The following is an 18,641-nucleotide window of genomic DNA, read 5'->3' as shown; positions in this document are numbered from 1 at the left end:
GCGCGCCTCCAAATGTTATGTATAATGAAATACAACGCCCCCGGTCGTTCTAATCCGCCATAGCAGTTCTTTACGACCGTTTTATTGCGATTTTATTATACATATACACATCGGCCGCTCCACCTTGATTATGAAACGTGGCGGCGGAGCATGGAGGGCCCGCAGAGGGCTGCGTGATTTTCGTCGTTATTCATTAGCCTTTCCACGCATTTTCTTTTACGCACGGTTAAATTGAAATTTATCGTGCAGCAAAGCAATTTTCTTTGATGGATTTTGGTGCAGAAAATTACAAAGGTTAAAAATTAAGCAAGGTTGTAAAATTTTCATCAAGAGAGAAATGTTAATTTTAAAAATTTAATTTAAATTAATTATTTTCCTAGATTAAATTATTTAAGATATTTTTAAAAACAAAATAACTGCGTGATTTGCCACATTTTTTCACGTCTGGTTTCAGAAGCTGAAATTTTTTTCTAATTTTGTATTTAAAAAAAACATTAAATATATAGCATTACTAAACATAAGAATAAAAAATTCCCAGCGTAATATTATAATTTAGCTTTCGTAAAATCCACTTGAAATCCATTTTAAAAATTGAATTTTATTGGGTTCTTTGCACCTCCAAATCTCGGGTTCTAACCATCAGTATTGCAAAAACTACCCACCGATAGACTCGTCTCGACCTCCGCTATCCAGCTAAAAAGTTTAAGGGTTGCTTACCCCCATCCCCTTTTAACCACATTGCTACAATTTTGATAGTAAAATTTTTAGCATGCTTTCTCTGAATTTGAATATATTTAAAAATATCCTAAACTCCTTCTAAATTACCACCCCCGTACCAAAAAGAGAAAAATATTTATAAATTTAATGAAAAAGATTAATGAAAAAAATTCAAATAAAAATCTTAAATTATAATTTTTTTACATTTTTCGAGAGGTTGACGAGGTATAGCAACTTAGGGGTGGAGGGTAAGCACCCTTTAAACCTTCAGCTGGTAAAAGGAGGATGGGAAGAGTCCAACGGTGGGTAGTTTTTGCAATTCTGATGGTTAGAATCCGAGATTTGAAGTTGCAAAAACAATAAAATTTGAAAAATTCACCTATTTGAGGTTTTGAAATGGAATTTGTTCAAATCAAAATAATCCAATCCATGCAATTTTTTGTTAAGTTCAGAATTGTCATGAGTCCACTTTTAAACACATTTTTTAAATTTTAAAATTACACAAAAAAGTTTATATTTTATTTTTAATTATTTTGAGCCTTCCGTTTTTGACATACTTTCAGTCTGTTTGTTAAAAAACTGGCCAAGTGATGCGATGCAGTGTTTTTTTTCCGGTAAAATGCGGGTTTTTGCAAGCTCAGAAAAAGTGCTGATCTTTTTGGGAAGCGTGCGAGATGACAGCTATTTTTTAATTGAAAGGATTCTTCTTAATTTAAATTCAATATTTTTTTATTTCAATATATTTTTCTGGAATACCAAAGTAAACAGTTTTAAATTGGAATTTGATTTTTATAGGACAACACACGACAATTATAGCAAGAAAAAGAAAGCAGTTAAAGTGGAATGATACTGGGCAACAATTGAAAATTATTTAAATTGTTGGATGCCTTAAACAATTGACCGATAAACAATTTGTTCAACAATTTGCAATAGTAAAAAGGACCTTCCTACAGTAAAAATTAAAATTTTGCCGATTTTCTCCAAAATTTTGAGTGCTCGAACATATTTTCTTGGCATATTCCGATTCCTCTCGTCGAGATCTGTCCAATTGTGTATGCCACTTATTGGGGAAACTCTTGCTTTTGAAATAAAATCGGATTTCAAGTAAGGAGACAGCCATTACCATTTGAAAAGCACGCTAACTTTCCAACCAATTTTCTCAAAAAATTACAGTGCTTCCTAGGTCAATTTAGGCTTTAACTGAATTCTAAGGGGCGAGGTTATGCATTGGCAACAAGCATTTTCCAGGCTTTTCCAGTATCATTCCTCTTTAAATTCAAAAATCAAAGTTATGTAGCAAGAATGAAAATAAGAATTTGCTAAAATTAAAAATCATTGCCAAAATTTTGCTCTATTTCTCTCTTGACAGTTTTCGATTCCTCTCGTCAAGATCTATCCAACGGTGTGTGTGAAACATTTCAGGGAAACTCATTGCTATAAAATTGAATATGATAAGAACTTTGCAGCTCTAGCTTACAATACAGTACTACTCACGAAAGTCAATTTCGACTCAAAATTAAACCTTAAAAGGAATAGTTTATTTTCCAGGGCTTTGCAGTACCAATCTTCTATCAATCACCAGATTCCTTTTTGCAATATTCGTGAACCAAATCTTATATCGTGTCACTGGAGCTGAATGGGACACGTACCGGAAATAGGTTTCAGCGCAAGTAGTTGAATTCGCAGTCACAGAAAGTAGCTGCTGGAAATCTCGTTCCGCTGACGGGACGGAACTGCACGAATGGAGAAGTAGTGATGTTTGCTCAATAAGACTTGCTGGGCGTACATTGACGGGCTATTTTTTGCCGCCGCTGTTGTTGTTGCCTGCGCCGAGATAAGCAAACAGCCTGCCGGAGACACGCTGCTTGACGGCTGTGTTATGGCATGTTCGCTGCTTTTCCCATCCGCCTGTCGCCGCCAGATGAGATTTTCCAGAGACAATATAATCTCGCACGCGCATCGATACAACTCCCCGGCCTGCCTGCTTCCATCGGGCATATTGCGTTCGTCGTCTGCCAAACTTTTATTGTGCCGACGCCAGTTTCCGGCTCATTCCAGATCGCCTACAGATTGGGTCAAACCTCGGAAGAGCAATTCACGCCCCCATCCATTCGAATTGCTCCACTAAATTAAGCAGATGGGCTACTTTTGGGTCTGCAAACTCACTTTATTAGTCCCAGAACCACTGCATGCTTCGTGAATGCGTAGCAATGTGAATTCTAGATTTTTTTTAAAGAGGATTGATACTGCAAAATTCTGAAAATCCTTGATGCCAATGCATGAACAGCCCTCAGGATTTAATTGAAGTCAAAAATTGAAAAAGTAGCATTGTAAATTTTTGAGAAAAGTGTCTGCAAATGGTCAGGGCTGTCTCTTTATTTGAAATCTGATTTTATTTCCCATAACAAAGAGTTTCTTTGAAAGGTTTCATACGATGTTGGACAGATCTCGACGAGAGGAATCGAAATCTGCCAAGAAAATGTGGTCAAGCGCTGGAAATCTTGGCGAAAATTTAGAATTTTTGCCGTAGCAAGATCCTTCTTATAGAGTTTATTGCAAATTGTAGAACAAGTTTTTTACCGACCAAAATACTTCACTTGAATCCAAAAAGTCAAATAATTTTCAATTGTCGCGCCGCCTCAGCTCACTTTAACTTTATCACTGATTTTTTAGTCATATAATCAGGCTTAAAATTAAAATGTTTTGCGTTTCCGTCCTTCAGAATATTAAGAATCATAAACAATGAAATTATCTAGTAAATTTAAATTTAATAGACTCTTCAAATTAAAATTTGTTAAGTTCTTTACTTACTCTAAGACATTTGAACATACTTCTAACAGTTGTAAGCTGGTTTCATAAGCCAAAAAGTTGTTAGAAATCTGTCTTAACTTCACATCTCTGAATCTTGGGTTTTTCTCAATATGCCTTTACTTTACGAAGCCGCGCACAGATGGCGCCACCGCATATTTTCGCAATAAATTTATTTTTAACCCACTTCCACTGCGAGATTTCAGAGTCAATCCTGCCAATGTGCATTCTCCACTTAATATGTTTTCTTTTGCCGTGCTGAAACCCAAAATCAGTCCAGCCATTCGCTGTAGAAACGTTGGAAAAGATTTTATATTTAAAAAAAAAGTTATTCACGACTCTACGGTGGCGCAATCTGTTGGTGGCTTTGAACACTAAGGGGTTATACAAACAACTGCAGCGGGGGCCAGATGTGCGATAAAATTGGCTCCCACTGCGCAGATCCAAGATGGCGTCTGAGTGTGGGAAACAAAAAGCTCTCTTTGGATTGCCTAACGAGTGTCAAGAGTTTGTTTTTAAGATGCAAAAGACACAATTAGTACAAGTAATGCAAATTATGTCACAATATTGACGAACACTTGCTTCTTTTCGCGCATTTTCACGTGACCCTTCTTTCGCGCCATACTCCACCGGACGCCATACCTGCGCGTCGCACGAATCTGGTGCCCGCTGTACAACTGGTGTAATTGAAATAAAAATTCAGTGCACGAATGCCTACACTAAATTGGTGAGCTCTACGATTTCATCGTGATTTTCTTGACGAATCACTACACAAAACACGTTGTGCTATTCTTGGCTGCAGAAAATTAATTTCAAGACGCCCCTGATGATGGAGAGGTGCGCGTTTTTTCGCGTCTGGAAATTGGTGATTACAGTTGCTGCGGGGGCTGACAAAGCGGCGATGCCATGGCGACGGCCGCTCCATTCTCCCTGCCGTTTGCTTTCATTACACACACGATGACGACGGCGACGACGACGACGACGGTGCACCTTGGGCGGCGTAAAAGTTAATTAAAAAGTAATCAAAATTTAACGGGTTTCCTGTGTGTGAGCAGCGGCACTTTGACGGTTCACAAGAGAGGCGAAAGGTTTCTCGCCAGCGATATCGGCCTCATTTATCTCTATTCGCGCCGCCACTGGCCCCCGGGCACATAAAATTGTGCACAACTCCGCTTTTAATAGGCCGCCACCGCCGCCTACTTCTTCTCTCTCCCGTGCGTGTGTTTTCCAAATTGCGATTTTAATCGCTCCAAGACAGGCAGCACGATTCAATCTTTACTGTTGAAACGCTTTTCCAGCCATATTTTAGACCCGTTCAAAGCAAAATAACATCGCAGATAGTTGTTTGTTTTTTTAATTGAAAATTAAAATTTTGATTTTGATTCGGAATTTGGAATGAAAGAGAACACAAATCTTAAGAACTGGCGTGCCTTTTAATTTTTAATGAAGCAAAATAACTTTTCTGAATAGAATTCAGTATTAATTTAATAACAGTTTGAAACAAATAATATATTCATATTATGCCTATTTTTGTTCCATATTTTAAAATGATTATGAAAAGAGTTCATAGAATTAATCATTGTTAAAAGTTATAATGATTAATATTTAAATATTATAAAAAAAATCTAACACGTCAAATATAATCATACAGCGCATACTGTGTTATATTATTATGGTTCGGTGGTTCAAATTCATTAATAAATTAATCAGTCTAAAATTTAAATTTAATACATGTCAGCAAATGGCTGTATCCTTCAAAACCTTCCCTGGGAGCACCGAGCACCCATTCAACGATGGATTTCTGGCTGATTTGTATGCAAAAATTAAGGCTGGAATATTGTTAATAATTTTATTTTACGCCAAAAATTATAAGCAAAATAAACTGACTAATTAGAAGAAATTGCTTTCGAGAAAATTTCAGGTTTTGAAAAGAGTCAGGAACAATTAAGATGGCTTTCGAATATTTTACTTAGCGGAGACCAGGTTCGTGCGACGCGCAGATATGGCGTCCGGTTGAGTATGGCGCGAAAAATCGGTCACATGAAAATGCGGGAAAAGAAGCAAGTTTTTGTCAATATTGTGACATAATTTGCATTATTTATACTAATTGTGTCTTTTGGATCTTAAAAACAAACTTTTGACACTCGTACGGGAATCCAAAAAGAGCTTTTTGCTTCCCACATTCAGACGCCATCTTGGATCTGCGCAATGGGAACCAATTTTATCGCACATCTGGCCCCCGCTGATTTTACCCAGTGCTAAAGATTTTTAAAATGCATCAAAAACAATATGCCGCAAAGAAAATATTGTCAGCCGTCTTAAATTTCCTACTCTGTAGCTGTAGTTAAAATTTGTCAGGGAAGATATATCTCTCTCGATCCCTTTTTCAAGCTCAACCGAATTCCATGAATTTCTTCCAGCAAAAAAAGTAAATTAGGACTCAGCTGGTGGCCCTCTGCCTGTCATTTCGCGGAAAGAGCAAAGTCAATTTTCCAGTTAGCATCGCAAGCAGGCAATTTCCATTAATGGCGGTGCGGCAGCGGCATCAATAATATAATAAAGTGCGGTCCGTTTGCAGTGAGGAACGTGGCCATCTCGCGCGACGCATGCATGCACGCCACCAGCGGCAAAATCACGTTCGGGCCTGGCAATAAAACAATTTGGACGTTGCTGCGTGCGACACTTTAATTCCGACCAGACAGACAGCCTCGCTTGAATAATTACACGGGCCTCCCTCTGCTATTATTTCTCCTTTGGTAATTAACATCAATCCAGCGTCAGTGAATCGCGTATATATATGGCGGAAGGCGGAGAGAATGAGCGGCTTCACCTGTGCGGATTAATTTACTCCGGTGTGTTATGTGTCATTTATGGCTGCATTTCGCTCTATTTTAGGGGTTAAAGCAGAGGATGTTTGTCAGGGAACTGTGGTATAATATCTGAGAGTGATAAATTTTTAATAATCAAGATGATTTAATTTATTAACGAAAACAACGGGGGCTGGATCCGCGTGATGCGCAGATATGGCGTCTGGTGTAGTACGGAGGGAAAGATTCAAACGTAAAATGAAACTGGCTTGGCATGAAAATACCGTCATATTTTTGTAGTTATTTCTTTACTAACAGCAGATTTGCCCGGTAATTGGCGAATCGACCGCTAGATGGCACATCAGGCTGATGGAAATGTAACAAAATACGTGGGAATAAAATAATTAGGTCGACACGCCCCTTTTTTGACGCTTCTGATTGGCTGTATTACTGTCTCCTGATTGGCCTCGATTATTTCGACGCCATATTGAATTCTGACCGGCGGGAACCAACACAGATCAAAACCCGTCCCCCGGTGAACGAAAATAAAAAAAAGAATCTATCCCAAAACTTACAAAAGAGCACAAATTTGATTGATTTTTACAAATCTGACGTTTTACCACAAAATTCAAAGTACAAAACCTATTAACATTTTTTTTTAATAGTTGCATCTTTGAACTCAAATACTTGTGGCTGAGAATTTAATCAATTAAATTGAGCTGTCTTAGATCTTTTTCCATTAAAAAATATGTTCAAGGTAAAACCAATTATTGGGAATTACCCCACATTAGAGCTGACTCTTGTTTCCAGGTGTTTTGCGGGATTCAAGTTTAATTAACATTTTAATTGGAAGGGATTGGAATTAAAGCCTTTGATAGCGCAAGTAGCCTCGAGCTTCGACTGGCTTTGAATTACTGATTGTACACGTTTAATCTGCAATCATGAAACTCAAATCCAATATCAAATTTCCCTCTAACTTGATTTAGCTTTGTTACGTGAATCTCATGATGAGAGTGCCTGAGATTAAAAAAAAAACGATTCTCTAATTAATTGATGCAGGAGCCGAATTCATTCAGTTGATTTTTCCTGAGCAATCCTATATCATCGAGACATCAAAATATAATTAATTGTGCAGTTGTAATCCAAACGAATGTCATTGCAAATACGTCTGTAATTTTGTAATACGTTTACTATTATACAAAAGTTAGTTATTGTTTTAAGTTATGTAGACATACGCCAACACTTTTTAAATTTATTTATCATAAAAATTTAAATTAATATTTTAATTTTTTAATTCATTTCTTTTATTATTATATAAAAATTTAATATTGTTTTCTTTTTTAAATTAACTCTTTTATCTCTTTAAACTATGCAACATATTTTAAACAATAGATTAAAAAATATATATAAATATTTCAATCGTTGATTTGAAGAAAGAAAAATGGAAATAAATCATATAATTTTTGGATGATGTCTCTAAGAAGTAGCAATGATTTACTATGACAAATTTAACCTCATTCATCCTATTAATTGCGAGGCAAAAATTGTCCTTAACTTAAAACAAAAACTAACAGTTCTAACAGTTGTCCTCAAACCTCAAATTTGCGCGTTAGCAATAGATATACATCCAGATCAATTTAAAAAGAAAAAAAAAATGAATGACGGATTGCGGCATCTTTCTCACGACTGCTTTGAGAAAAAAAAAAGAAAACTTGGAGCCAATTAGTCAGTCGGGTAGCACGCGCGTCGGATTGTGAAGGGGCGCCGCGCCGCCTGCACAAAGGGCCTTTCTTTGGCATGCAGATCCGCAGCCGGAACAGCCTCTTCTCTAATAAATATTCGCTTATAACAAGCAAGAGAGGGAGCGGCGCAACGAGAGTTTAGTAGTGAAACGGACGACCACCGAGCAGAAACTTTTTAATGAAGAAAAAACACGCGTCGATACTTATTCCGAGCGCGCGGCGGCGGCGTAATATTAAATTATCCTCTTTCTTTCATCGGCCAGTCTCGTTATTTATCGGTCCGAGTGACTGACTGACAAAGCGATAAGCTCGAGTTACGGCCCAACTTTGCTCGATAAACTCGTCTCGCGAGCGCATTGTTTGCCGCTGATAGTGGACAATCACTTCTACTTTACGACTTTCCTTCTCCTAGTTTCGGCACTTGGCGCAAATTGCACCGGGCGGCCATTGTTTCAGCTCTACGCGATCCGATCGGATCGGCTAATAGCACAAGTTGATGTGAATGGTTTTTGCTGAAAAAACATAAGACTCTTGTCTCTTGACATACATAAATAAGGCTGATCAAATAAATATTCTCTGCTTTTTATCAGCATCATAGAGTGGACGGCCATTCGACCGCTATCTTCCTTTTTTCTGTTTTCTGAGCATCAATATAATGAGCAAGAATCTGTTTGAGCAGCGGGGACCAGTTTGGTGTGACGCGCAGATTATGGCGTTTGGTATTTAATGGCGCGAAAAAACGGTCACGTGAAAATGCGCGAAAAGAACCCAGTTTTCGTCAATATTGTGACATCATTTGTACTAATTGTGTCTCTTGGATCGTAAAAACAAACTCTTGACACTCGTACGGCAATCCAAAGCGAGCTTTTTGTTTCCCAGTTTCAGACGCCATCTTGGATGTGCGCAGTGGGAACCAATTTTATCGCACGTCTTGCGTCCGCTGTGTTTGAGGACGTTAGAGTCGGGAAATTTAAACGATGAACTAAATTTTCTGTGCTTCCAATGATCCATCAGTTAGAACCATGCAATTTTAATCCTATAAAACCACATTTAAAAATCAATTTATAGTGTGCCATTAAATTAAAATATTTACAGGAATGAAGTGAAAAGTTATTAAATTTCAACCTATGCTTAATTTTTAATTTTTACTAAATATTCCATTTAATAAAAATTAAATCGAAGTTTTCTAAAAATTGTGAACTTGAAGCAAAACAAAAATCATTTTAAATAATACACTCAGCTTAGCATCGTAAAAATAAATTTCCCTTTTGCATAAGAAAATCAATTAAATACCATTTTTACGATTTATATGAAATTTATTTCCTAAAGAAAATAACAGTTGCCTGCTCTTAAATATCTTGTGAAAAGCTTAATGGTTTTGGAGCTGTGACTTTTGGCACCGCATCTTGGTATAATATTTAGCCAGCGGATTTGCACGCCGCAATCTGTCGATTTATGCCGAGAGATCCCTATTAAAAGCAAATCGAGTGTATGTCTCTGGCGTGGCGGTTCGCCGCTCACTCAGTAATTACAATCAATTAAAGTGGCGGTCGCGTCTGCAGGCGTTTTAATGAGTGAGAGCGAGTGTATCTCGCTCGCGCAATTAAGCAAACAAGCGCGCAGAGGCGAAGAGAACGAACGTCTTCTCGCGTTTCACCAGCTTGATGAAGAGATCAGCGCCTAAAACCTCAGCACTTCTTGCTAACACGTAAAACATAAATCACAATATATCAACTTAAATATGAAACGTTTAACACAAAATAAATTTTTGTTGTAAAAAGGTAAAACATTTAACGTGATTTAATTTTTATTAATATATTTAAACTTTTTTTAAATGAAAAAATAAAATTTGGTTGCATTTATGATTCTTCTGGATTAAAGAACAATCTTTAATTAAAATAATAGATAAGTAAACATTTTTTAAATAAAATGTTCATGTAAATATGAGAAAGAAAATTGATCAGATAAATTAAACATAGGCTTTTTTGAGTTATGAAATTTGAGTTACAATATAAACTAAAAAGAGCTGTAGAAAATTCTCAAAAACTCGCGAATTCGAAGGTTTTAGGACTAAAAACTGCAATAAGAGATATTTTTTAATTTCATTTCTTTCAATTTTAGAACAGAAAAATAGTTTTGGATTAACTGGTACGCTCTCCATTTGAGCATCACTCCAATCAACAAAAAATATATGATTTTCGATTTAAACAAGAAAATTTAACCAACATTTTTCCGAATTTTATTTTAATAATCTGAGGCTTTATGAAGACGCTTAACAAAGAAAAAAATGGGGAACTGTCCTCTTTCAGGGGACTGTCACTTGATACAGCGGTAATATCCGAGGAGGAGAAATTGGGTGCCAAGGATAAAAAGGTCGGCGGAGCTTGAGGAAAAGAGTCGCTGGTGCTCTCGTCAAATTTGCAGCGGCTGCTGTCGTTTCGAGTTTCCCGCGCGCTTGTCACCGCCGAAATTCGCCAGGCCTATACGTTTCCATCTGCGAGAGCAATTTAATAACAAAAAGCCGAGCGCAAACTTTGACACACACACACACACAAAGCCCTGCCGCCCGCCTGCTTGCTGATATATAAATTTCACGCCGCCCACCCACTCTTTTCGCCGTGTTTATCAAAGACAAAGGCGCTAGCTGCGCGCCAAAGGAGCAGCCCGAGCGACGACTGAAAAATAATAATTATCTCCGGATGAATTTGCGCCTGGTTTTGAAGGCAAATCGATTAACCAGTGCGCCAATCATGGTCAAAGGCAAAAGTTTGCACAATTTGCTGTTAGGAGAAAACTCTTTATTGTATACTAATAAAGCGAAAGAACACAAGTTGCTGGACGGTTTTTGCTTCGTGTCGAGAAAATCGACAGTATGTAATATTTTAGCTTTTTCCAATTACTCAAAGTTGCAGTTCTTATGGATTCATTGGGTTTTTTTCTATATAACTTTATGAACGCTTATCCTCTCACATTTAGCACTAATTATACCTAAATAAGCGCCAATCTACAGTGGCATAGGGAGAAATAACATTGAATCCACCGGGATTCCACGTGGATCCACCGGGATTGGCAACTGGGGTGTACATAGAATTATTTCTATCAAAAATTCATCAAAATATAATGTCTTCATCTATTTTCAATGGTTTATTATTTTCCTGTTAAATTGTGTGAATGGAATAGAAAGAAAATATTCCAGTTCGCATTCAATGATTTCCCTGGAATTATTGGCGATTCATTTGTTATGATTATTATTACTACTATTTAAAGACAGTCTTTGACGACGTTTTTGAGCACACCAATCGATTCTTGATGGTCGAATTAGGTAAATTAGATATTTCTTCCGACCAAAAAGTGCAGCGCGACGTGCGTAGCACAAGCAGAACTTTTTTCCCGCCAAAACAATATGAACGTATTTGCGAGAATTGCGCATGCGTCAGAGCTGGCTGGATCTTACAAAGAATTCATTCGTACAGACTCTGCAAGTGCTCAAACCAGCTTTAACGAATGCGCAGTTCTCGCATTCATATTGTTTTGGCGGGAAAAAGTTCTCTTTACCTAATTTGACCCTCAAGAATCGATTGGTGGGCTCAGAAACTTCGTCAAAGACGGTCTTTAACATCCAAATTCCACCCAAACTGAAAACTATCTGATTACAGCACTTTAGGGAATATATCGAGCGAAAGTGGAGTACACAATTTGACAAATTTCCGAACTTTCCACATTGGCACACATCGGGTGGATCGCGTGTTGACGGCCGGTTGCGTCACGCCATGCATAAATATTCATCGGCTGGTACATAATCTGGCATGTGTGCTCGCTTGCTTGCTGTACATAAACACACGCTGGCTGTGTTGTGTTGTGTTGTGTATCGGCTTGCATATTATCCGCTGGGCCGAAATGTTACGGCTCTCGCATCGCTGGCATTGTTGTTTGATATTAATTAGCGGGATAAATATTTGCCGGTCGACGTTTCCCTGCTGCCGTTCGCCTGGCTGCAATATCATCATCATCATCGAGTACGAGAGTTGTGTTTGTTGTCCGATGCGGACATATATATGTACATACTTCTGATGATCGGAATTTCGTTGAAGCCTCGCGAGGCAACAGGGCGAAACCAGGGTGTTTGTGGATTTTTCTGCCTATTGTCTTCCACGCAGGGTTCAGCAAAGTGGGTGAAAATTGACAAAAAGACTTCTACGGTAGTTTTTCTTTCTTAAATAGCTCGGCTTTAAATTTTGTATGTTTCTTGATCTTACCTAGGACGCTAAAACCTTTTAAAATATTCAGATTGCTATTGCTGATTTAGTGTAATTAAAATTTTTGAACTTTTGTTTTCTCCCACTTTTCCCCCAATCAGAGGAAGTTTAAACTTGATTAGAGTGTAGTATGACAAATGGAATGATATGCAACCCGCGGTGGAAGCCTGCTATGCGGCACAGTTTACATCATTTTGTAAGGCGTAAATATATACATTATTCAAAAGTGATACTATATTAATGTGGACTCTGTTCGGCTATTTTTCTTCCGCGGAATAAGTTTAGCAGTGCTTTACAGAACTTGTTTCCTTTGACTTTTATGTGATTAGTACGACGACTAGATATTTTTTAATAATGATAAATAAATATTTTAGAAAACAAACAATAATTTGCTGGTATTCATAGAAATAAACAAGAGTGGGAAAAGCCAAACATTTCAAATTAACGGCTACTTTTTTCTGATAAATAATAAAATTAAATTGAAAACTTTCCCTCAAATATTTCATAAATCACCGAGCAAAATTTGGTAAATGAAGGCTCAAAGATTGAACAATTTATTAAAAATGGTGCCTGTTAAAATTTTTGTTTAATCATATTTAAAAAAAAACTTGAAATGTAATAAAAAAGGTTTAGTGATGCCAAAACTATCAGCTACATTAGTGTAAACGAAGAGAGGGAAATATTTGAGTAATATTTCATATTTTTAAAACATATTTGATATAAAAACGCTATATATTTCACCAGTTGCATAAATCCTCAGTGTTTGAAGCCGCCAGCAGATGGCGCCACCGTAAACTTTAGAACTAAATTTAATTTTAAAGTACTTCCACTGCGATTACAGACTCAATCCTGCTACTGTGCATTCTTCACTTGATATGCTTTCTTTTGGCGTGCTGAAAACCAAATTTGGCTAAACCAATCACCGTAGAATCGTGAAAAACTATTTTTTGAAATATGAAATCTTTAAGACTGCGGCAAAGTGAGTGTAAAAATATCAATTATTTTCAAATATCTATTTTTTTTAAAGAGGTTTTAGCTCCTGGTATGTTTTGAAGATTTGCCATCACTAGGAAAGTGGAATTCGTGTTTCCAACAATCCCAAAAACTGCTATAAAACGAAGTTTCCGGAAATTTCCGAAGTAAAAACCACTGCGGGCAGTCTCCCTAGTCAATCTATCATCTGGCCTCGAGCCAAACCCTGCGTGAAACTGAAGCGAAACAAAACGGCGGCGGGGATTTAGTGCGGCTGTTTCGCACGAAATTAGAAGTGTTAAATTTGGCCCGAGGCGCTGGAGCAACGGAGCAAATAACAAATGAGAGAGAGAGCAGAGCAGAGCGTCGCGTCCACGCGAGCATCTCGGCAGATTTGAGCGCCTCTCTCTCGCTCATAAATTAACAGCAGAGCGCCGGCTTTAAGGGGCCATAAAGCAGCCAGGCAGATGAGACGTTTGCGAATTACACACCGAGCACGAGCGGCTCGTATAACTCGACTCCGCGCGCGCTCATAACACCCTTTTGCTCTTCTCGCGTTTAAATTAGCCCTCGAGGCCAGCGCGCGCGACTTTCCAACCTGGGATTTCTTAGCATGCCTCTAACGTCTCTCTTTCCACGCTCAAAGTGCTGCATATTTTTTTCTAAGTTGTAGAAATCTAGCTTTCCTTTCAGATCTTTATTTGTATTTAAAATTTTCTGTACACTCTCAGGAGTTTTTTTTTTCAATATTTGTAACAAAAATAATTATTTAAGGAAAACGATGTTGAAACAAATTTGAAAAATCCTAAGTTGAAAAGGAATTTTCATTTGCATTGATGAATGAAAATTGAAAAATTAAAATTGTGCAAGGAGATTAATTATACACTATGCGGTGGCGGTATTACCAATAGCCATGTTTGCTGTTGAGTTTGAGATTAGCCAAAATAGCAATACAAATCATTGCTCCAATTCACTCTGTATTTGATCTCCCTGCACATTTTTAAATTCATTTTCTGATCGTACAGACGAATTAAATATTCCTATTCCACCTTGGGATTTTCCCCAATGTGTTTTGATGTTTTTTTTTTAATTCTACAGACAGTTTGAAAAGTAGTTCGGACGTTTAATTGGTATGATAGTGAATTTTACATTTTAAAAAAGTTATAAATTAAGGTTTTCAAAAATTCATAAAAAAATATCGCAAAAAGAATGATTGAAATGTATGCAATCGGGGCAGCAGATTTGCCAAGCAGGTTGCCTATTTTCATTCCATTTTTATTTATCTTTCTACGCACAACGCTTTCGTTTGGTAATTAATTGGGTGGAAATTTTGTTTCGAAATGGAGGAGGATCAGCTTCTCTTTTCTTTTCTTTTGTGTCACGTCGGAAATTAGCGTCGGCTTGACAAAAAAATCTAGAACGAGAGTGATTTTTATTTTAAAATATGATATTTCATGAAAAGTTGGTCCTAAAACCAACCATTTTTTTTTAGCAAAGGAAATTAATTGCTTCTGGGGTGTGAAAAATTATGAAAATTTAGTAGCGAAAAGATTGAAAACAGCACTTTTGAGTCTCGAAAGTTGCTTTTTTATTTTTTTAAAAAATTGCAGATTTTTTAAACGGGTGTGTGTTAGGCTTCATTGAAATTCAGGAGTTCACAGTAGCGTCAAAAACTGACTACATTAAGACAGCTGATTTAAATTCCAGTTTTTCCCATTATTGAGCAAATTTTTCTCAAATTAACTCTTTCGTCAGACCACTTCAAACTGGCCGATAGAAAATCTCTAAAAATTTTCGGGAAAAATCAAAATAACTAAAGTTAACTTAATTTATTCGAGAATCATCTCAGAAAAATAACTATTTTTCTTTGTATCCCTGTATGAGGACCGGGAAGGTATTCTTTTTAACTATTTATGTTCCAGGAACTAATCTGTATGTGTGTTAAAGGATTTTGCGGGAAATTCACCATCATCCCACTTTAAAGCGTGTAGGAAAATGCACCCACAGTTAATAATACAGAATGAGCTTCGCAACCCTAAGCATGATGTTTCACTGGCACACATCCCCGCCATAGCAGGGCACTAGAAAACAAAGTGTGTACGCGCGCGGGGTGCGGCTTATTGATTGAATTTGCAGTGTCCGTCGGTGAAGCAGCGATAATTGGAATTAGACACGGGCGATTCGGCCAGCATTAGTATTTGTCAGTGCGGCGGCGGCGGCGGCGGCAGCGGCAGCGGGAAACAAAAAGGCTGGCGCCGAGCTGATAATATGTAGCGAACAGGCGGGCTGGCTGGCGGGCATCCATCAATAGCACACTCACACACATAATCCCACGCCGACAAAGCACTTGGCCGCGCGCTCGCTCGCTCGCTCGCTGCTCGAATTCCATCGGCAACACGCACGCACCGGGCAATAATAATGCAGGTCGCTGTCAATAGTGGAGAGCATTTCATCAATATGCCTGGCCAAAGTGCGGCGGCCGGAATGAAATTGCGTCGCAACCGCAGCTCTCTCTCACCGGCCCCTCTCTGTGCTCTCCAACGGATCGCTTTTCCGTGTCAAAGGCACCCTGACATACACACAGGAATATGCTCCATGTGATCCGCCCTTTTTCAAATCGCGCGCCCTCCTCCCGTCGACGATTTATTGCACACGGAGAATGAATTTGATGATACTCTTTTTGCTCCGAAGGTTGCTCTGCGACGAGAATGCGGTCGACCGGCTCTTCACGAGCATGGAGAAATAATCTCATTTCTCAACGAGGAGAGAATGTTGTTTCTGCTGCGGAAATAAAACACTGATTGCTTTGCAAGGGAAATTTCAAGAAGCTCTTCTCTAAAGAAAGGAAAAAATCCTAGATTGATGCTGTGTTAGAAGTGATTGCTAGAAAAATCATTCATTTATGCTGCGATTTCAGACTCGATCCTTCTAATGTACATTCTTTAGCTAATATACTTTCTTCTGACGTGCTGAAAACCAAAATCGGTTAAGCCAATCACCGTAGAAACCAGAATTTTTTTTTAATTAAAATACTGGGTTCAGCACATCAAAAGAAAGCATATTGACTAAAGAGTGTACATTAAAAGGATCGAGTCTGAAATCGCAGCAGAAAAGCCTTAAAATTACATTTATTACGAAAGTATACGGTGGCGCCATCTGTTGGCGGCTTCGAACACTAAAGGTTAATACAACTGGTCGATTCTGGTAAAAATACTTGCGTTTATTTCATATTGATTTTCAGGGTGAATATAAATTTTTGATTTCCTTTACCCCATTAAATAAGACTATTTAAAAATAATTAAATCATGGTTTAGCAAAATTGGTAATACTAAAAAATGCACCACTGTATTGTGCGTCAAACAGTTGAAAAAACCTGCAATATTTTTCGCCTTGGTCCTCGAAATTTCTTTAATATTTTTCGTGCAACTGAGTTAATCTATGATTAAAATGACTGTGTTGAATTTGAGTTTAAATCAGAAATATTCCATCATACCATCCAAATAAAGCTCATGAAATTCGTTCAAGACTTTAAGAGTTAACTACAAGGGGGTCACTCATCTCGAAAGAAACGAACTGACAAAAAAGGAAACCACTTAATTATGGCACTTTTAGGCGCTTTAACTCGCATAAATTGAAATACATAAATTTTTCGGTCATATTTCCGCTAGCGTTTATCATTGATGTGTGCACGTCCAATATAAATTATATTTAAAAATATAAAAAATATGCGTAGTTCCTTTAAGATACATTCTGTTTTAGATAAACCTGCTCCAATTAATTTAAACAAGAAATTCTGCAAATTTCGCTACTAGTAGTGCGTCAGTGGGTGTAAGTTTTTGATTCGAGCAGAGCGTCGACAAGCTGCTCTTCCTGGAAGCAAATTTGCAGCGGCGACAAGTTGAAACGTTGACACTGGGGCGTTTGCCAACAAAGTTGCGTGCGGAGAAAGTGAGCCGTCGACGGGTGCACGTCGGCGTTCTCTCGCACTCACACACATATTAAATAATTCAGGTGGCATGCACGTACGCGTACGTACCTCTGGTAGTTAGAGTTATCATAGCGGAGGCAATAAGGAGGGCGAAGCAGCTCATCATTGTGCGGGCGAAGTGTCTAGGTGGCCGCCGCACGCCGCTCCTCCGCTCATCCAGCTCCTGCAATGCATAAATTTGCATATAGAGCACACGCTTAATTACCGCACCATGCAGCGACAATAAAACTTTGAGCATTATCCCACACCTCCGCCCTCTCGCACTCCAGCCTGGCCTGGCCTATGGGCTCCGGCTGGGGTGGATGTTTAAATAAATTGAGCCGCCCAAATTAAATTCAAGTGCGCTTTTCGCGCGAATGTCGGTGCAGCGCCAAACTTGGCGCTACTTTCCGAGTTTGTTAACTTACTGCTCTAATTTCACAAAGGACAAAATGGACTTTTGAAGCTCTTTTCTGCTAGTTACATTCTATTTGGAGAGTTGCATGAACTTAAGAAATACGGGAGATTTTTTAAATAATAATATTAATAATTCACACATAGTTAAATTAAATATCAAAAGCTAAACTACAAGATTTGGTTAATTTCTTAATTTTTTCGGCAGTCAAAGTTTTTTAAGCAATCACCGCGGGAGCCAGATTCACGCGACGCGCAGATATGGCGTTTGGTAAAATACGGCGGGAAAATTAAAAACGTGAAATGAAATTGGCTTGGAAAATTTATCATGAAAATACCGTCTGTACAATGGATATTTTTGTTGCTGTTTCTTTAGTGCCAGCTAATTACCCCGGTAATTGGTGAATCGACCGTTAGATGGCACATTAGACTAATGGAAATGTAACAAAATACGCGGGAATGAAATTATTAGGTCAGCACGCCTCTTTTTAGACGCTTCTGATTGGCCACTTGACTGTCTCCTGATTGGCCTCCATTATTTCGCCGCCATATTGACTTCTGACCGGCGGGAACCAACATAGATCGCAACTTGGCCCCCGCGGTGTATGCAATAAAAAATATGTATGTTAATTAATGAATCATTTTCTTTGCCTCGAAAAGGTTTGGAGAGGCTAAAATAGAAGAGGAAAATAATTATATGTTTTAATAATTTTATATTAACTCTGTTTTAAACTGACATTTAGGCCCCACATGGTAGCTTCTCACTTCTCACACTTTGCGTTATATCTTGATGGTGTGAATTAATATTTAATACGATAGAGACCAGCAAAATTAAACTTGCTGGACTTTTTACCTCAGAAAGTAATGGCATATAGCAACAATACCAACTTGAAATTGGAAAATAAAAATAAATAAAAAGTATTTCGTAGTTAATTTAAAATATGATATCTAAATTATT

The 18,641-nt window shown here is 37.9% G+C and overlaps 1 protein-coding gene across 7 annotated transcripts in view; it reads right to left on the bottom strand.

Annotated features, from left to right (window-relative positions):
* Positions 1-18,641, bottom strand: part of LOC135935677 (cell adhesion molecule Dscam2-like) — a 167,821-nt gene that overhangs the window by 110,422 nt on the left and 38,758 nt on the right. For all 7 annotated transcript variants that reach the window (XR_010574242.1, XM_065478177.1, XM_065478178.1 and 4 more), the window contains exon 2: positions 17,339-17,453. Coding sequence is in view for 6 of the 7 variants with exons in the window: in XM_065478177.1 (XP_065334249.1) it covers positions 17,339-17,396 (58 nt within the window). In the remaining variant the exon portion in view is untranslated. The remainder of the gene's footprint in view (positions 1-17,338; positions 17,454-18,641) is intronic.

This window comes from Cloeon dipterum, chromosome 2 (genome assembly GCF_949628265.1).
Source record: "Cloeon dipterum chromosome 2, ieCloDipt1.1, whole genome shotgun sequence".
Classification (NCBI taxonomy): domain Eukaryota; kingdom Metazoa; phylum Arthropoda; class Insecta; order Ephemeroptera; family Baetidae; genus Cloeon; species Cloeon dipterum.
Note: the sequence above shows the minus strand (reverse complement) of the source record. Positions and strands in the feature narration are given on the sequence as shown.